This window comes from Sebastes umbrosus, chromosome 11 (assembly GCF_015220745.1).
Source record: "Sebastes umbrosus isolate fSebUmb1 chromosome 11, fSebUmb1.pri, whole genome shotgun sequence".
In the NCBI taxonomy this organism is placed as follows: Eukaryota; Metazoa; Chordata; class Actinopteri; order Perciformes; family Sebastidae; genus Sebastes; species Sebastes umbrosus.
The window spans coordinates 6968311-6989344 of record NC_051279.1 but is presented as its reverse complement, the minus strand read 5'-3'; the positions used below and the strand labels follow the sequence as shown (position 1 = coordinate 6989344).

The following is a 21034-nucleotide window of genomic DNA, read 5'->3' as shown; positions in this document are numbered from 1 at the left end:
GTCGTTCATCACAAAGTGCCTCAAAGAGCATCACAGAGAACAAGCAAACCACAATTTGACTAATCAACAAAATGATCCAGAATACAACAAAATGAAACACAAGGAAAGACGGCACATAGAAGCCCACCGACCTATTAGACGACAGGGGAACTGCATGTTAGCCAGCAATGCTACCAACCAATATCTCTAAAGAATTAGCGATCCAAAACATATCTCCATCTTGATTATGATAAACAATAATAATAATATGTATTAACCAGCTGCAGCATCACCTCATTAACCATGCCATGATTTCTGTTTTGGAGAGAAAATCATGAGGTCATGTTTGCTTTGGTCGAAAATAAGGTCTTTTAATATCCTCATCTTTCTTCAGGAAGGTTGAGTTTGAAATTGATTCGATATTTTTGCTGATTACCTTCAAGGGTCATCAAGGACTAGAACTGTGTTACACTTAATGTTACTTAATAATTTAATCATTGAAATGCTGCTGACAGACTGAATACTGTGGATCAAGGTACCAGAGATGTTCTTTAAAATTAGTTTTGTTTCTAAAAGTGCACGATTAATATAATTTTTATTAGCGGTGGTAGTAGAAGTAGTTGTGGTACTTCATTTGCACAGAGAGGAAATGAAAAAAAAAATACTAAACCAAAACTTTGCAGAAGGGAACAGACATTTGAGTATGAAAAAACCCAATTATTATTATAATATATAATTAGAATGACAGTACTACGACTACTATAGTACTAGTCTTAGCTGTTGTCACACACAAGTCCACCAAGTCAGAAAATAGGCGACACTGTCTGGCTGATATTTGATCAAACTGAATGAAATGCTCTGCACACCCACACAGGTGTTTTCAGTTACTCTCCGTCTGATTAGACATCTGGTCAGGCTGAAATCATGTGAGGGCTGTGGGCTAATAATAAGAGCGATAAAGGTGTGACTTGTCCCGCCCTAACAGGTGCAACAGGAGAGTGAGGGGGGGTGTCAATCAAAATCAGTCACTCCAACGCAGAAAAGAGGATTCAATCAGATAAAATAAGCGAAAACACCTGTGGAGGTGAACTGTGGTTGTGTAGTGACGTAAATGAAACCCTATAGCTTCATATATTACACTATATTAAGAAACATTCAGATAAAGCTTGAACTACAGACATCACAAATCACAACCCTGTCTCCAAGAAATTATCTTTTGTATATCACTAAATTGTTTCCACAATTACATAGTGATGAGAAATGTAATTGCTGGCTTTATTACGTTCAGAGGCAACGTTTTCTTTGAGTGAATGAAGCACTGCATTTATGTGCGAGAACTCTGACACCAGAGTCCAGGGTTTTCACATCCTGAGGCCCAAGTGTGGTTACATTTTGGAAACAAAATCACTTTGGTGAGGAACAGTTTGTGTTTGCTTTGCAGACTTTTTATATTAAACCAGACCACAATCCAGTGCTGGCGGTGCCAAAACATAACCATGACAAAGTTTAATAATGCGATGGTCATTATTAGTATGTGACACTGAAGGTTTGCACGTCATTAACGTTGTGAAACGGTCGCGGTTAGGTTTAGGCAACAAAACTACTAGAAAGTAGTAGGTTAGAAAAAAACATCCCGGTTTGGCTTCAAATACGTAGCCTACGCTTGTAAAGTGATGTAATCTACGAACGTCATGTGACTCAATGACATAGCATCACGTGACATAACGTTGTCAGTAAAAATCACTCAACTTTTGGTTCGACACGGGACACGAACGCCAGTCCCCTGAGTGAAAGCAACGCGTTCTCATCCCAGCTCGTCTCATACTGACGCTTTGTCAGACCCCTCGGCGTCACTCTTTTCGGTCGCAGTAAACACATGCTTAATGTTGTGAACAAAAACACTTGCTTAGTTTCAGGCAATAAAACCACTTGGTTAGGTTTAGGAAAAAACAACGTGGTTGGGCTTACAACTACTGCGTTTGTACAGTGAAAATGACACTGAACGTTGTGAACATGGGACACGAAAAGCAGCCTCCTGGATGAAAGCCTTGTGTTTGTTGGACCCGTCCTCCTCCTCTCCCTCCTGCCCACCTGGTGTGTGTCTTTTCGCTCTTAAAGCTACATCACCACAATCGCGGCACACTTTCCCTGAGCATTTAATATTGACGTGGATAGGTTTACATTGTAGTTAATGGAAAGCCCGGTGCATCTCATAGTGATGCTAAAGGATGCCTTGTTCGTCGGTATCTAACGCCGACGGCCGCGACAAAGCGTTGGTATTTGACGCCCTGGGAATGAGAACAAGCTGGGGAAAGTCCTGTGTTTGTTTGTCCCATCCACCACCCCTCCCTCCCGCTCATAGCAGACTTTCTAACTCCTTATATGTCAGTTGGTCTGAGTGACTAATAATGATGCAGATGGGTTTATATTGGAGTTAGTTGGAAGCCCGGTGTGTCTCATACAGACGATAAATGGCACCTTGTGTGTCAGTATCGAGACGCCGAGGGGAACTACCCAAGCGTCTATATTTGAGGCGTGAGACCAGGCCCTTCATATAAACATCATTTCTAGGAGACGAGGCTGCAAATTCAAACACTATCACTGGCCCACCGTGGTATGACTGAAGGGCGACGCTCAGCAGAAATCAAACTGATGGCGATGGCGCTGAGTCTGAATTAAGTGTTAATGATATTCACCAGCCCCGACACATTGACTTAACATTAGTCAGAAAGCAGGCTGGTCCCCTGTACAGTAACCCAACGGAATAAATGCTCTGGGAATCATCCAGAAACTCCCAGGAACCTAAAGAGAGAAGGAAGCCATAAAATCATAAAAGGTTGACTTCACTCTTCTGAATGATTCGCTTTATTGGAACAGCATGTTGAAGCCGGACCATCAGAGTGATGCAATATGGCCACAGCTATTGGACGGAGCCTGCGACGCTTAGTGTTGTGCAGCAGGAAGTTTAGCGTGCAGGGTGGGTTCGGTTGGACGGTCGGTGGTCGGGCGAGCGCATGATCCAATCGAACAAATAAAAATCACTAATGGCCCCGTTCACAAATTGAGAAGTCTGGAGTCGTTCCCCCCGCCTGGCACCGATTCCCTCTCGCTTGAAGATGGCGAGGAGTGTGAAGGGGGACGAAGTGAAGGAGGGCGTTTACAAATTTAGTCTGGGAGGAAACGGGCTTAGCACTGTGGCTGGCTGGAGCCGTTGCCGCTTTTGGTTTTTTGGCGGTTGTGCCGGGTCCAGATCTAAATGGAGGTTTTAGTGCGGGCGACCCCGGGCTGTTTGAGGTGTGGTCTGACTCGGTGCGAGGCCCTGCAAAGCATCAACACACGTCTACTCGGGCTCCAATGCCTTCAAGCTGCAGGCGGAGGGGAACCATCACACCAGGCAGCTCCAACCGCCCCCCATTATAGATGATGATCTCACCCCGGCTGTCCGCGGCCATTACGCACACAGAAAATGGCCACCTAAGAGCTGCAGTGTGTTAAATGACTCTATTAGAGCGGGAAATCAGACCGCGAAGACACAGATTTGTACAAAGAATCCATCAGTGTCGGATGAGAGCTGTCATAGCTCTGAAATATCAATTTGTTAGCAGGAAAGTCAGCTTGATTTTGTCTTGCTGTAGAAGAATATCTCTATTTTCCTCTATAGCAGACAAATAATCCTTTAAATTACACATAAAAATTACAAAAATTGATACTGCAAGGTTTCCCATGACAAGCTAGAAATGTCAGCTCTTTCACTGACGCCAAGTGTGATTAAAAAAAGACTTATTTTTAAGAGTTTATTTAATAGTAAGCCACAATTTGAAGAAAAACTTCTTTCACAATTTTTATTTTTCACTCTTGTGCAAACAGCAAATAGTTGAGTCTCGTGCACATTGCAGAGGAGTAAACACACACATGGTTTTGTCCATCTCAGGCTGCATGAGGTGAGTTTAAAAATATCAAATACATTCAAAGCTGTCAACATTTTCCTTTATGCGTTCATGCTGTCGCTCCCCGAGAAGGCTGCTGTTCTCCTCATGTAATCGAGCTGTAAACGGAGACAACATTTACTGTCTCACTTCGTCATACATCTCTGACATCCCGCCGTCGTCCGTACGGACAATGTTCCTCACAACTGTCTGCTGTAAATCTGCGGCTGGAGTCTGAAAGGAAACGAGCAGCGACGACAGTTTCCTCGCCGCCTGCAGATGTTCGTCTCAACACTGCAACGCTGTCACTGTTATTAGGCCCAGGATGAAACCTAGGAAACATGTCATTTATCTCTGAAGCTCACGCTCAGATGTTCCAGTCACATTATGAAGAATTCCAAGTTTTAAAAAGTTTGAATTAATGAGTCAGGTGGTAGAATTAATCTTTCTATTTGAGTATTTGATCTTATTATAGAGATTATTTTGTCCTCAAACACATCACCTACTTGTAATGAACTTCAGATGATATCCTGTACAATTTAATTCTAACTTTCAAGCCAGCAGACAGAAGGTGGAAACATTATATCCGAAGAGAATCAAAACTTTTCCATGAAAGTCAAATGGTTTTAGTGCAGGTTTCTGTTTATTTCTCATCATGCCGACCTAATAATTTAGGATATATTGGGTTTCTAATTCTAATCCTACTGTACTTGGCGACATGCTTTATATATCATGAGAGAGGCTCACTCAGTGTTATACGCTCTGAAATGTTTCCATATTAGCAAAGAGTGGATTTTTTTAAAAAAGAAGAAAATGTCTAATAATGATTACACACACACTGGGTCCTTTTAAACGCTCATATTATAGTGAGAGGCCGAGAGCGACATCAAAGCTCTCTACTATAAAGCGTATAACACATCAGGGGCTATTAAATTTAGGGAAGTGAGTGCAGTGAGATTGGCAATGAAATGTTATCATACGCTTTCATACAGTTATACATCTTGTGCTATTATGCTGTTATTATTTTCTAAATTATAATTGTCGTTAATGCTTCTGCTTACTTATCAAATGCAGGTTTTTAAATGCAAAATAGTGTCACTGGTTCATGTTTTAACAGTCTTTTTTGGGGTATTTTAACCCTCCATATTTAGCATTTATGAGCATTTAATATATGGTTAATAAGACACTATATAATGTAATTGTAGAAGTGTAAAAGTCTTTATTAATACAAAATTTTTGCTCACAATTTTGTTTTCAATAATAAGGAACATCAGATGTATAGAAACATAAAATAAAGCCTAAATGATTGATGATCGTTCCTCCATATTTTGCTATTTTCCCTCACCCATTGCCAATGCAAAAAGGATTTAAAAAAATTAATAAAATAAATAACAAAAAATCAAATAAACATTAATGACAGTAATAACAATTATACGATAAATCCCTTTTTTTTTTTACATTTCTAACCACTCCCATGAAAATATAACTTATATTATAATAACTGTGTTTTACTATATTGTCATTAATTATCAGTTTATACACAAACACTTATATCTGCTCACATACATTATATATAAACATTTATTAAACGTTTATATTCTGCTGATAAAGCCAAAATAAAGTAACTGAAAGTAAAGTGTTACTGTTAGTTTCATGTTGTAGGAGCTTTAAAGGCGACACATTAAGGCCGCACTACTTTTCTTTGGTATTATCTTTTCATTAAGTTCTGCAAAAGTCTATCGAGGCCGTAAGAATATCACATCTCTGCAAAAAAGTAAAACCCAGGAGTGCATGTTGCTTATTCTCCAACGATACCCAGAGCGTGCAATCTGTAAACTTGGCAGTGTCATGTTTGTTTTGCTGTAATCCTTCCTGCCCGTATACGTGTGACTGACAGCCACAGGTTGAGCAGCACGTCTACCTTCACTTTCTGTCTACGGTGGTGAAAACGCACCAACCTGACCTCGCCATCAGAAACACATCTCTCCTCTCCACTGACTCCTTTTTACGAGTTACACCTCCTCGCCGTTATAACCTCTTCACCTGTTTCTATTCTCCTCTTCCTCTGACATGCCATCACATAAATGACAAATGTGTGCTTTTGGGTGCAGGTAGTTTTAGAATGATGTCATTGATGGTTTGTGCCAAAATTTTCACAATATCTACAAATGAGACCATTTTCACGTACAAATAAAAATGGATCTAATTTCATTCAGACTGAAAAAAAGCCTTTTAAACAGCATTTACACCATCATGGGACACTGAAACTCTTCACTGAATCCAAAATAATAACATTTATTTTGGGGTTTAGTTCTCTTAACCATCATCCTACCAACATATTTAACAAACAAGGGCTACCAACTTAAGAATAAACTACTGAAAGAAACAACCATCATTGCAAAATGTAAACTTATGTCATCTGGGAAAGAAAAAAATATTATTATTTTAGGAAAGTTACAGTTAATTTGTATATTGTGTGAAATGAAAATAGATAAGGAAAGCTGTATGTGTCTCCTTCAAAATGACTCACAAGAGTGTCTCTATACCCCCCTGGTAGTGTGTGTAACTTTAAATTAGAACCCATGGCAAACATTTTATCTATCTATTCTATTTCAAACATAATGTATACTATTTCATATAACTGCATAGGCTGCAATTGGGTGCAGGAAACAATGATTTGAAGTCATTAGGAACAAATTGATTGACAAAGTCATGAACAATTGGAGTGATAGAACAAAGCATCTCTGAGATATGACAAAAAGTATACTGAACCTCTGAGGTCGGTACGGTACCCCAGTTGGTGGGATGAGACATTTACACCATTATGAGACATATGAAACTTCGCTGAATCCAAACTAATAACATTTATTTTGGGGTTAGCAGCTCTTAACTGTCATCCTACCAACATATCTAACACACTAGGACTACCAACTGAAGAATAAACTACCGAAAGAAACAACCATCGTTGGAAAATGTTAACTTATGTCTTCTCAAAACAGTTATGTAATTATGTAATCATTCTTATTTTAGGAAAGTTAAAGTTAATTTGCATATTGTGTAAAACAAAAAGAGGAAATCTGTGTTTGTGTGTGTCTCCTTCAGAATGACTGACAGAGTGTCCCTAAAAACTGCATATGGGTGCTTCAGTACATTTGTATTCAAATGTATCATTTAAAAAGCACATTAGAAAACAATGATATGAAGTTATTGGGAACAAAATAATTGACAAAGTCATGAAAAAATGGAATGATAGAATAAAGCACCTGTGAGATATGACAGAAAGTGTACTGAACCTCTGGGGTCAGTACGGTTAAATAGAACCACTCGTATTCAGTGTAGGGAAGACAAACAGAGCTACACTATAATGAAAAAAAAAAAGAATAAAATGTGTAAATACAATTTAATTGATGTCTGTTATGTGGAACTTCAAAATGAGCGGGTGACACCACGTATTTTCACTATAAAAGTAACCCGATTTATATGAGTGTAAGCCACACAAACACACACTAATTCACACAGTGGGATATTTAGGCTCATATAGCCCACGAGGGGCGAAGATTGAAAACACCCCCACAGGCCATCACTGCTGCGAGACATGCAGCGACAGGATTGGAAACACGTGTGTATTAATACCTGCTCGAGGCCTCAGCTAACCTGCTAATAGCCTTAATTTGTAATGTAAACAGTAGAAGAGTTTGACACTCACTCACCTAAGGTGCTTTCCTCTGCTGTGCTGCCTCTGCTGCCTTCGGAGGCTTTGGAGGGACTGTGTGTGTGTGTGTGTGTGTTGGGGGGGGGGGGAGCGACAGCCTGCCTCCGCCATGATATCTGTTAAAGTCATTTTCTCTCAAAGAGGAATTAATTTCCTTTCTCAGGCGGCCCACAGCGCCTGTGGCACAGTCCACCCAGATCCCCAGAGTGTGCAGTTATTGTGACTGTCCATCTGTAAAAAACCCGCTGCAACGGCTATACACTTATAATTTCTTTTATATATTATTTGATTTTAATCTGAACTATTTACCATAAACACTATACAGAATTAGTCACATTGTGGCTTTGAATTTTTCAGATTTTAAAGATGTGTGTGAGGTGATTATTTAGCTTTAATTTTTAATAAAACATTTATTTATATTATCTTAATTATATGTGGAACTTCTGTATAAATTATACAAGCGAGAGATTTTAAATTGCAAAGATTAAAACCAGATTTTTTTTTATAATTTTCTTCATAATTTCCCCATTAAATCAATTACAGACCAGGATTATTTCTCATATATTAAGTCTGTCTCTGTATCAGAAGTTATGTTAATGAGTTTGAGGGCAAATAAATCCGTTTTAGTTTTATTAGTAATAAAAGTAGTAAGAGAGAATAAGAGAAGCCGAAGCAAAGACAACTTTCTTCTTCCACTCCCGGCTGTTTACCGGCTTTTTATCCCTTCTTCACTTCTGGAAAATGACACTTTTATAGCCAGAATGATGAATGCGAGGGCTGACAATGTGTGATACGACTGTTTGATGTATGTTGAGGTTGGAGGTGGTTGAAATATTTCATCTTATACAAACTCATAAACCATATCCGGGAGGAATTTATTTCTGGTCACTCTCGACGCTACCAAGATGTTATTTTCTGTCTGCGTGTACTTATTTTAAATAATGACAGAAATTATCAAAGGTTCGGTTTCACTGAAGACTATTGTGTCGAATGTTGCCACGGTAATTAATGGTCATTTCAAAAGCCAACAAATGTGGTGTTTGGGACGCTGTTGTGAAATGAAAGCTGTTATTTCGACTTCAAGACCTCACATCGAAGGTCAAGCTTGTGTATTTGGGTTTGACGATGTGAGGTGTTTCATTTCAAAATGAGATAAAAATCATATGTCAAAGAAAAACCCACTCCTATAAAATGATTGCTTGCACTAAATTAAAATGAAGTGTGGTTGTTTTTTAAGAGTAGTAGGTATAAAATGTTACCCCTCATTTCGGACTGGACCCTTTTTGCACTGTAATGAAAGTTTTTTTTTAAAGTTTCTTATGATTGTTTTGGAATAAAACTTGTTTTTTAAAAGTATTGGAGAGTCACAGACACAGGGACTGAGTAGCTCTTAACATCAATGTGCAAAGGAAACCATTAGACGCCTTCTTCCACAAGACTAACAGTATTTTAAAGGGTCAAAACTGACAAAGACGGGGCGACACGCTGAGTTAACCCCTGACACCTCTTCTCCCCTATCCCCCTCTCTCCCCCAGCCCCACCCATGAACCATTAAGGCTGTTTTCTTGCAGGAAAAAAAAAGATGGCCACCGGAGGTCAGATCCAAGTCCAAAATAAATTGCCCTCTTTCCTGAGGCTCAGCCATTTTAATAGTACAGATTTATTGTGCTGTGCTTTTTGGAGGGTGATCATATGTATGTGGTCAGTAGCGCGTATGCAGTCTGTGACCCAGCCTCCCTCTCACGTTACACCCTATTTATAACATCCCCTCCGCCGGCTCCCCTCGTTCTGCAGTTCCTAGTAGGAACCACCTCCTGCTCCCAGCCTCGAGCTCCAGTCCCCCAGATCCTCCTGACATCTGAGAGGCTCTGCTGCAGCTTATCCTGGGCTAACTGTTTATCCTGTACAGCCTGGCAACTGGCCGCACGCTCCGGATTACCACAGGACACCCATTTCAAAACACACTTTGCGTTCTGCTCTGACTAATCCAGAGTATTTGAATTTTTTGTAAACTGAAGGAAAAAGTTTTGGGATAGTCAAAAGAAGGAAAGAGAGAAGCATCTTGGATATGTGCTTGTGATTTTTTTTTTTTTTTTGGTTGATTTAGTAACTTTACCCTCTTTTACTTGCCCTTCTCACCTTTCCTGGAGGGCCGTGTGTGTGTGTGTTTGCACGCGATGGATCACACACTGTTCGGCTGCCTGCGGAGCCCCCACGCCCCGGCGCAGGGCCTGCATCCCGCCTTCACCCAGTCTCCCCTGACTCTGCACGGACGCTCGGACCACGTCTCCTACCCCGACCTGGCCTCTTCGTCCTCCTCCTCCTCCACCTCCTCGCCCTCTCCCTGCATCATCTCCAGCTACCAGGTGGACGACGGCCTGTTTCCCGGGCAGCACCACCACCACCCTCACCGCGGCCACCTGCCCTCCCAGCAGCATCACCACCCGCCTCAGCACCATGCATCTTGGCATATCCCACAGATGCCGTCACCTGGCAACGGCACACGCCACAACCTTTGCCACCCGCACTCCCACTCATCCCATGACAGCGGGCCTACAGCCCCAGACCTGGGCCACCCTGGTGGGCCCAGTATGTGCGCCAGCACCCCCAGTCTGGGCATCGGCAGCACCCCCACAGGGGCCTCCTGTGTGCCGGCAGACTTTGGCAGACAGACTCTGTCACCTGCTGAAGCCGAGAAGAGGAACGGCAAGCGGAAAAGTGACAGTTCAGGTAAGAGGAGCTGAGATCAGAGATCAGTTATTAACACCTCTACTCTCTAATGGAAGAGATTTTATTCCTCAGGTATTTTATGAATAAATAAGCTCATTGCGACACATGAAATTATTTCCCCAACATCTCTTTGTTCAGTCTTAGATAAACATCATCACATCAACATCAGCGTTTTAACAAATTCCAAGCAGAGCTCAAGAATAACACAGTTGTCATCCTGAATCTTTCAACAGCACATAACTGTTGAGATTTGTGCAGCTCTGATAGGAAAACAGTTTGTAGGTGTCGGCTGACTGCTGCGGCAGGCGGACTGAAGCGTGGAGCAAAGGCCACATCGTAACCGTGTGGGCACATCTGACTACTGGCATGTTTTGTTTAAAAATCACATCTGGTTTGTTGCGACACTCTTCAGAGGGCAGAGAATGAGGCGCACAGTAAAGAATGAATGTCATAGATTGTAAAAGACTACACCGGCGCCTCACGCCACACTAAACACCCGACACACGGACGCTTTTCAGCCTCTTTTCTTCTCTAAATCTAGTAGTTAAAATAAATCGCATGACATAAAATTGAATGATTGCAGATTTCAAGTATCTCTGTGTACTAATAGGATGTGATTTATTTTATCTATAAATAAATGCATATTTTTTTGTTTTTTTTACATGGATTATAAATTATTTGTACACCACAAGTAAACCCTTATTATGATTACTTGTTACTCTGAATCACAGTCAGACAGATTTATAAAATGCATTTATGTTCATATATATAGTCTGTATGTTCGGTACAGTGAAGCGCACCAGCGATGTGAGCTTCAAGGCCACTTTTATTGTTTTTTAGAAAATCTGTGACTTTGTAAAATGCGTGCCTCGGCACTTTAAGGCGGGTGCAGGTGCTCTGACCTTGATCTCTTAAAAATCACTGACCTGTGTGTAAAGTTTTCAAAGATAAACTGCAAATTATGAAGCTGCATTTTAAAGGCTTCACATTGTCCTTGAATTATATAACCTGTACATTAATGATAATATAACTAAAATTCTAACCAACAAAAAAAAATATGTCTTTGCACATTTATGAACAAATCCCTCTCACTGTACTCAAACACCTCCCCGATGACCTGCAGGACATTTCCAACCTGCAGTCACCACGATAATCAATCACGGCGTGACATACTGCCGGGGGTCAGGTCGCGGGAGTTCTCGCAGGGAACGTGATATTAGTGCGAGTTCTTAACTTTCCAGGGAAAGTGTGCTCGCCGTTCCTTCTGTCCATTTGAGGATTGCGGGCCCTCAGTGCCGATCCTGCGCCCCTTTTAAAGGCCTCTTTGTGTGCACTGCAGCGTATCACCTGCACTTGACCACCGGCTGGTACTCCTGCATGTGATTCATTTTTCGCTCAAGATGCTGGTGGTCACATCAGGGAGCGTGTTTTCCAGCTGTTGCTGCAGATCACAGCAAAATACTTTTAACTGTAATTAATAGACAATGTAACTGCACTGGAAATATGTATTTCTGATAATTTAGGTCATAAATACTAGAAAAAGTAGTTAAAATTCACATGACTCACTGATTTAGCAGGAACTCCAGATGTCATTAAATTAAAGATTCATGCAAGACACAGAATATGCCAAACATTATGTAACACACAGAGCTTTTCAAGAGCCCAGACGGCTTAATAATAATTCAGTTTTATAGTTCTGTCTGTGCTTAATGTCTAATAGAGCTTTATTATCCTCATGCAAAATGTTGCAATAGTGTATTTAATCCACAAATCCAACGCAGCACCTCCTATTTCCTTTCCTCCTTTGTCAAATCATTTGGAAACCGAACCTCTGCCTCCAAATCCCACTTCCCCTGTAACAATAGTTACTGCATACTCATTACATGTGCTGTGCATTCCCTCCATGCTAACACCAATCACGCTGATTATTGGGGGCTAACTAGGCTGCTGACTCAATCAGCTGTCTAAATATCACACCGCTGCCAGTTGCATGAGATAGAGCCCCGGTTGGGTTTCACCATCTGGACCAGAAACTTGAGCGAAACCTGAAATTCAGATACAGAAATAATAACAAAAACCCTCGAGAGCTCATTTCCATGTTGGGTTTAGCTCAAAATATGAAGCATCTCAACTCTCTGTGTCTAATACTCGGTTGTGATTGTTTCCTCAAGGAAGGCCTCGGGGTGTGCTAATGAGATGAGCCAGCTCCTTGGTATTTTGGGTGTCTGGTTTCTGCGGAACCTGCTCATTTTTTTGTGGTCAAGCTGGAGAGTTTTAGGGTGTCGGTTGGTGCGCCTTGCTGAGTTCACGGGTTATATTTGCTAATGCTGTCAAGGGAGTGGTCGTCCTTTTAAAAAGTTACTAGGTTTTCTGTGTGGAACAATAAAAGGTGCTTGAAGTCTTATTTTGTTGAGGCAGTGTTGTAAAAAAAAAAGAAAAAAAGGAGGAGCGAGGTGCTGGAGGCCTCTCGCTGGCAGACACTTTTTCCTAAAAGAAGCTTTAGAAAAACATTGCGGATATGTCGGTGCATTTGACTCCATTCTTGTGTGTGCCGCTGCAATATTATTTTACCAAAGGAAAATAAAACAAATCACAACTTTCGCTGAAGGAAAACACACAATTTTCCATCATGAGAGAAAAAAAAAAAGTTTTCTGTCCTTTCTTAAGAATAAAACATTAATTTGAGGGGGTCCCTCCTTGTACAATAACTTCAGTTCATTTGGGAACCCTAAATGACGTGCCCTGTCTGGGTGCGCATATTTTTTTTCGCATATTATTCCTCTTTTTTGTGGAGAGATGAAAGTTACAGCGGGGACCTAATTGCTGTGGTGTAGTGGCTGTGTCATAAAAGCCTGCCGCTCGTTTTAACTCCAGGCCTGCTGGTCTGAACCAGCTGGCTGTGTTATTCTTTTATTTCTCTTTACACAATGTCTGTGTTTACCAGAGAGAAAGAGCGGCTGAATACGTCTGAAGGGCCGCTTCAATCAGCCACACACTGTTTAGAGCGCTCGGGTTGGAAATTACAGGGAGGGGAAAAGGCGAGGTCAAAGGGGAGTCGGACGCAGCCTGCGGGTCAAGCAATGATCTGGTTCATTTCATAAAATTCATGTGGGAATTTTTTGCATTTTATATATTTGTTTGTCCTTGGCTCTAAAACGGTGCAAGTGCCACACAAATATAACTTTTGTAGAGCAGTTTCAGTTTACCCCTCATCTTCTCTTCAGCCTCTCAAGGGAGTTATTTTGTTCTGAAAAAAACACACTTAATTAGAAGGAAGATCGTCTTTCTGACAGAAAAGCCGGACCGACGGACGTGGAACTCTTAAAAGGTGTGGAGATAGTTGTTCCTCTGACGTGGCTTCAGGCTTCGCACCATTTGTGAGTCTGGCTCTGGGCTGCAGGACTATTTACAGTTTGGCTTGATGCAGGCCTGCTGGATTAACACACACTACAGAACAGGACCGCAGATGAATTAGCGTGCAATCACTGCTGCCTTCAATGTGCAATGTGCAAGTGAAGCGCGTCCAACAGAGAAACCACGAAGGCTGCGCACAATATGAACGTTTTGAAGGGCAAATTAAGCGTGCGTGTTTTCTTCGGAGAATGGAAATAACAAAACAAAAAACTTTTTTTTTTCGGGGTGATGAAGTGGAGATGACAAATGCTGGAAATTTTTATTTTTTGCATATGTGTATCCCACATTTTTCTTAATAAAACGCAAAATATGATGCAATTTGCTACTCACACATATATTTTTAAATTTTCATTAAAGGGTAGCACATCAATTATTCATAAAATGTTCCTCAGCAGTCTATCTATAACTTTATCAGTTAATATTTTATGTCATCTAAGCTTTTGTGTTCATCTCGGAAATGGAAATGTATTGTTTTACTGTCTGAAATCTGCAAAGAAAATGTGAATCCAAACATACAAAGCTGAAAAAGGAAAGAAAAACACATTTTGCAAATATGGTACCTGTGAGTTCTTAAATAAAAAAAAGAAACTAGGAAATATATTTCATGTATCATGCGAAGCTGCTTTGTTCCATATCTTAAAAAAATAATCCTCAGATTCCTTTAAGACTAAGACAAATTAAACCCATGTTGGCAGTATAAGAGCCAGCTGCTGCCACAGTCAGACACACATGTGCAGCCGCCCACGAGTCCTTCCAGCCACTTAAAGTGTTCATAAACAATGACTGAACAATAAAGTGTGACTGACAGCTCCCATTGTTTCTCTTACCTCGCCTCTTTTCTTCCCCTGCTGACTTGCACCTGCCACATAACATTTGCTTTATTTTTTATTTTTTCATATATATATATATTTTTGTTGCATATAAATCTGAGTGGAAACAGAAACCTGTGTGGTGTTTGGTTTCAGAGTCCCAGGACGGGAATTACAAGTCAGACGTGAGCAGCAAACCCAGGAAGGAGAGGACGGCGTTCACCAAAGAGCAGATCCGAGAGCTGGAGGCCGAGTTCGCCCACCACAACTACCTAACCAGACTAAGACGCTACGAGATCGCCGTCAACCTCGACCTCACTGAGAGACAAGTATGTTCCTACCCACCGCAGCTTGTTTCCCCCTGGGCTCAGACATTAGTGAACCCCCCCATTAGCACATTAATGCCATGTTGTGAAAACAGAGGCGGCCTCGGGACGACGAGGAGCCTTATTCAGCTCGCTACTGTGTTTTTGTAACTCCGGTGCTATTGTGCTCCAGATGTGGCTGTGTGACGGGACTATCATATTCCAGATGTTCCTGTCTATTCTTTCAAGCGCGCCAGAGTCAAGGCAGGGAGACGGGTTGAAGGAAGTGCTGTCTAGCAAGTCACTTCCTCTCTCCCACTACCCCTGCATGCACAAATTGGTCTCAGAGCGTGGGCCGGTTGCTGCACATGAAATAAATAACAGGAGACAAATGGTTGGGGGAAGGAAACGCGCGTTCAGCCTGTTGTTCTCTGACACCCGTTTGGAAGCTGTAAGTCACACTTAGTTGACACCTTGCCAGTGATATTTTTGCAGTGTGATACAGTGAAGATTGAATGTAAAGAACAGACAGGAGAGAGAAACCTGAGCGTTTCAAGTGATGCAAATCACAACTTGAGATCCCAAAGATATACATGTGTGAGCCTTAAGCCGCCCACACATGATCAGAGGTAAAATCGCTCTGCGCCGGCTGTGCCATTGTTTTCCAATGGAGGAGAACGGTGCCGCCTGACTAGGTGGAAGCACTACACTTGACGTGATCACCGAGTGCTGCGCTCAAAGTTCCAATTATTTCAGCTCTGACCTCGGTTGCTGCTGACCTTTTCAAAGCACAACCAATGAGATAACAGCTGCAACTGTTCCCTAGAAACAGTGAATTCCGTGCGCACTTTTTGATGGCATATTTATATCTGCGCTACGCTTTGCCTCTGCGAGGCTCTGTGCGCCCTAGACCTCGTGGTGAGCGGAGAGCAAATTTCTTATCATGTGAGGGCAGTCAGAGGAGTAGGGCTGTCCTCAACCAAAGAAATTCTTAGCCGACTAATACTCGTATAATTTTGTCGACAGATCCGTAAAATTGAGTTTCGCACAAAGAATCACACCACTTTAAATCTTGTGTTTACCAGAGATGTGCTCATAAGTTTCTTGGAATTAAGTAATTCAGCATGAAAAAAACATAATAACGACTAATCTTGGTCGACTGAGAGGCGGCAGAACTAGAAGGCAGTTTTATAGATATTGTGTTTGTAAAGATTTATGTATGTCATGCCAAACTAAAAGGTATAAAGATTGCATAAGTTCATGCAAAACTACAAAATTTGCTGATGACTTTTCTCACTGTGGATTTAAAAAGAAAAAAAAAATGGAAGAACTAATAACCATCCCATTTAGTACCAGGGCCTTGCTTTTTACTGGGACACCTAAATGGAACAGAGCCATCATTAATGTATATTAGTTACACCAGCTTTTCCTGCAATCACACATTAAAATGTCTTCCCTGAAGAAGGTCTGCAGGTCTCAAAAATGTCTAAAAAAAAATGCCGGTAGCATCTCAGAAACTGAAACCATTTTGCTGGAGCTGGGAACGTCAGTAATGTTGTCAGGATTAGTGGTTAGGGGCTTCAGATAAAAGTGTCCATCTAAGGAATTCTTCCCAGGAAATAAAAATGTCTGCAAGTGTGTATTTTAGGGCCTCTCAAAGTAATGCGAGTAGTAAACCTGCACAGTCGCATTTAGGTTCTTACTCAATCTGAGAGCAACTGGAAACTGTGACATGAGAAGTGATAAATGTATCAGAAATTGTGTCAGTAATCCTCTGCTTTTGCTTTGAATTACAAATCTTTAAAAAAAAACTTAGAAAGCATACTTCTAAATACCATGTCAGGCGAAACCCCATTTAACCCCCCAGAACCACCAAGCACACAGCGTTTGCCATCGTGATTCCACTTCAGCCTTCGCCCAGACCGTTGCAATTCATCTTTTTGTGGCGTGAAGCAGCGTAAAATGTGCATGAAATCTCTTCGTGTGTGACTTCAGTTTTGTCATTGGCAAATATACAGCAGGAGACAGTGAGGTAAATACTGGCATTACGAAACAGTCGGCCGCTGCACTTGATTTATCCTGCATGAGGCGTTTGGAGAAACTTTATGGATGTTTTATGTCTGTGTAGGCCGTGGGATATTTTCCCATCGTCGTCCACCGAGGTGGAGGTATGGGGTCGAACTTTTTGCACGTTTGGAGTTTACAACAACATTGGGGGAAAAAAAAAATTGGGATGAACATTTTAAATGTGTAAATATCGTGATCAAAACCCAGCTAAATATTGTTTAAAAGTAAACGTTTTTTTTTTACTTTTACATTACATATATCTATTAATGGCATTTAAATGACTATATTTCAGTGTGAAGTAGGTTGTAATAAAGTCATTGAAATGCTGTTAAAACAACTGGTATAAGTAATCTAGACGCCACCTTTCAACCAAATTTAGCCCGGTTTTAACCTAGATGTCTCGACTCGCAAACCACATCACACCAATTCAGTGCTTATTGTGTTATTTTAAGCATGTATATCATTATCAGTTTATGTTTCATACGGCCCATTAGTGCTCCATGAATCGGCAGTTCTTCTAACCTGGGAGTGCCAAACGTTTTCACACTTCAAATCTACTTTTACATTTTTCAACATCACAAGACCTGCCAGTCCCGAATCCCAGTCTCTGTCCCATGATGAGCTGCATAAAGCTACTGTTATACAGCAGACGCACGTTGTCCATTTCAGTGATTTACCTTAAAGATTAAAATTGACTTTGAGTCTTTGCTGTGATGCGTTGTGATTTAACTGTGAGTGTCACTATCGGTGTAACGTCAAGCAGTGTAGGTACAGTGCTGGGGAGTGAGTCTGAATAGTGTGTGTGTGTGTGTGCACGTAAGCCTCAAGGATCACATGTTTGCTTTTGACATTAGAGCCTGGCATATATAAATGATCCTCTGCTGGACTCGCCTCTCTCTGCTGCTCTCAGAAAAAGGCCCCGAGGCTTGTAAAGAATCCGATGTGATACTCAGCACGGCGTACGCCCCTGACGTTTAAGACAAACGTTTGTGCTGTCAACTAACTTCCTGGCCATGTGACCGCTCGGTCCCCTCGGAATGACACTCCCCAAAAATAAACCCACCCCACCCTGCGTGAGAGCAGCGAGCCTCCCCCCTCCTCCTCCTCCTTCTCCTTCTCCTCCCTTCAGATGCATGTGTCGACACTCAGGGGGCCTCTGCTGCTACTTGACGTGTAAACCGTTTTAAGCAACAGCTTAATCATCAATCTGAGGGACGTAAATACGGTCGAGGCTGTTGAGTCAGGGAAAAACAGGTAGACGCCAAGTGGCAGATGGAACAGTACATCCACACATAATTGCTGCTGTAGCAATAGCTGCCAAACTTTTTAGAGAAAGCTGCTGTGAAGCATTAAGGCTTCCTAATTGCTCCGTGATTGTTTTTGTGACTGTTTGTTCTCTCCGTAAGAGCAAATGAATTTGACATATTCTGTCTGCCTCACCCTGTATAGGTGAAGGTGTGGTTCCAGAACCGGAGGATGAAGTGGAAAAGAGTGAAGGGCGGCCAGCAGGGGGCGGCGGCTCGAGAGAAAGAACTGGTGAATGTGAAAAAGGGGACGTTGCTGCCGTCAGAGTTCTCTGGCATCGCGGCGCTCCACCACTCGACGGACTCCTTAGCCAATGAGGACAGTCACGACAGCGACCAGAGCTCCGAGCACGCTCACTTATGATGCCCAACCTCCCCCCCCGCCCCCACCTCTCGGAGGACAGGCCCTGCTCTGCCTCAGGACCGTCCTTAGAAGGACTGCTGTTTGCTGATTCGCCATCGTCATACAACGATGCTAAACAAGTGTACAAATATACCGAGGAATGACGTGTGGTAGATAACGCAGCCAGCATGCAGGCAAAATGTAAATTTCAAGAACTGAGCACATAAAGGAGGATGTTGACGAATTTCAAAGCGCCATTGGTTAAAAAAAATGTCCTTGATAAAAGCCAAATAATATAAATATTGAAGTTTTGGTTCACACAAATTCACTTTCGTAACATTTTGGAAATCCGACATAGTCAAACTGTTGTAAACATTCCATGTTGTGTGCCTCGAGAGAAGCTTTGATTTGCACTGTTGAACATACAGTCTGCACCTCAGTCAGTTTCTATACTGTATAAAATGTAAATTACGATGTAATTGAGTTATTGATCAAATCAAGTGCCAGGAAAATCAAATTTTGCCTAGCTAATATAAATGATCTGTAAATACTTCTCTGTATTGTTTTACCTTAACAATAATTTTATACCCACACTATTCAGCTCACTTCAGCTAATAAACACTGACAGTTCTTTAGTCAACACTTTTCTGCCTGGAGATGACATTTTGTAAACAAATCTGAAACCTGAAACAAGTGTTTTATGAAATCCTTTCAGGGACAGTTGCAGATCGAATAAAATTTAACCAGTGGTAAATGGAATTCAATATGATTCAATTATTATTTTTTTTCATCCCTGCAGCCGTCCATCCATATGTGTGTGTTGCATGGAGTGAAGCTGAAATGAATTAAACATCGCAGAGAGTGTAGAAAGCTGGTGATGGGGGTGCATGCTAAATTCACCTTAGCCTCGGGGCAGGGTCGGGACTCCTGCCAAGACTCGGAGAGAGAACCCGCAAAGGATCGGATTCTGTTACAAAATCCAGTTGAAAATAATTTCTTGACTTGATCTCATCTTTCACCACATTGTGATTGTGCATTCTAATTTTTCTGAGGAGGCACCTCACACGGCATGTGAGGTTTTTAATTTTCTTTTTCTTTCCCCCCCAAAGCAAACCACAGGATGAATGTGATCCTTTTCTGTTTACATTGCAGCTGAAATTCAGTGCAAAGTACTCACAATTATGGAGGACACTTACCTCTTCTACTGGGTCTTAATAATCGAATGCGTGCACAATATGAGCCCGGCTACCACAGACTGTAAACTTACTCATATATACAAGTATAACTCACAAGACATTCACCTCCAAGTATGGTCTTCCCACTTCACCTGCAGCGACCAACTGCTGTCCAACTCCTGATTCTTGCCTGTTAAATAAAAAACAACATAAAATTAAGCAAATTTTGCCTGAAACCTTTAATATGTGATTTTAATTTCATGAGTGAAGAGAGCTGTTCTGCTTTAACTACTGACCACAGACTGTATATATGAAGTGGACGTAGTCACCGTGACGTCACCCATAGAGTGCTCCAGGGATGACGTATTTTTGCCGGCCAACCAGGAAGTTAGCGTCGCCCTGGTTTCCCTCAACAAAAAGCCAATGGGATTTTTCCATTGGGTTTTGGATTATTGCAGAAAATAAGCTATGAGGCAAACACACGTTTATGATACTTACACGTTTTGTTCAGCAAGATAACCGGAAATACTAAAATGCTAACTCATTTCCGGGTTTCAGGACTCATTCCTGTTGCACTCTATTGGATCTGGATTACCGCTTGAAGCCTCGAGTTTGGTATTTTCGCCATCTTGGTATTTGGCAGTCGCTATCTTGGCTTTTTGCAACAGAAAGTACAACCAAACGCTGAATAAGACATTTTTAGGTGACCAAAAACGTTACAATTAACTTTCAGGAACAGAAAACACACTGTGAAAGGGTTAAAGTTGTAAGACGAAAACACAGACAACTCCCAGACCGGACAACGCCGTGGCAGCGACCTGTCAATCACAAAGTAGCTACGCCCTGAAGCATACCTTACTTTATGGTCTGTTTTACTCTAAGTGGGACCATAATTTACTAAATGAACATCATGCTGTATTGAAGAAAACTAGGAATTGAGACCATAAACTCTTTATTGAGGTAATAAATCAAGTGACAAGTAGGCTCATTTTCTCATAGACTTCTATAAAATCAGACTTCTTTTTGCAACCAGAGGAGTCGCCCCCTGCTGGCTGTTAGAAAGAATGCAAGTTTAAGGCACTTCCACATTCGCTTCACTTCTCAGACCCGGAGGTTGCCCACTGCTACAGACCAGTGTCAGAGGGCCTGATGTATTATAACTGTATATAATAAAACACTGGGTTATGGTCTCTATCTTTATGATCTCCTCGATCATCAAAGTCATTAATGTTGGCGTTTTCTCCTGAAAGTAAATTGTTAACAATATAAA

At 41.5% G+C, this 21034-nt stretch overlaps 1 protein-coding gene across 1 annotated transcript; it reads left to right on the top strand.

Moving 5' to 3' along the window:
• The first annotated feature begins 9400 nt into the window (after nt 1–9400).
• meox2a (mesenchyme homeobox 2a) lies at nt 9401–19353 on the top strand. The gene is made up of 3 exons (XM_037784331.1): nt 9401–10347; nt 14727–14899; nt 18392–19353. The coding sequence occupies exons 1-3, from the start codon at nt 9795–9797 to the stop codon at nt 18608–18610; spliced, it is 945 nt and encodes a 314-aa protein (XP_037640259.1). The 5' UTR covers nt 9401–9794; the 3' UTR covers nt 18611–19353.
• Nucleotides 19354–21034: the final 1681 nt, after the last annotated feature.

Bases quoted from the DNA above. Each gene is read 5' to 3' on its own strand.
- meox2a (XM_037784331.1), top strand. From the start codon at position 9,795: ATGGATCACACACTGTTCGGCTGCCTGCGGAGCCCCCACGCCCCGGCG. The intron at 10,348-14,726 runs GTAAGAGGAGCT...GTTTGGTTTCAG, and splicing joins GCGGAAAAGTGACAGTTCAG to AGTCCCAGGACGGGAATTAC. The intron at 14,900-18,391 runs GTATGTTCCTAC...CACCCTGTATAG, and splicing joins TCGACCTCACTGAGAGACAA to GTGAAGGTGTGGTTCCAGAA.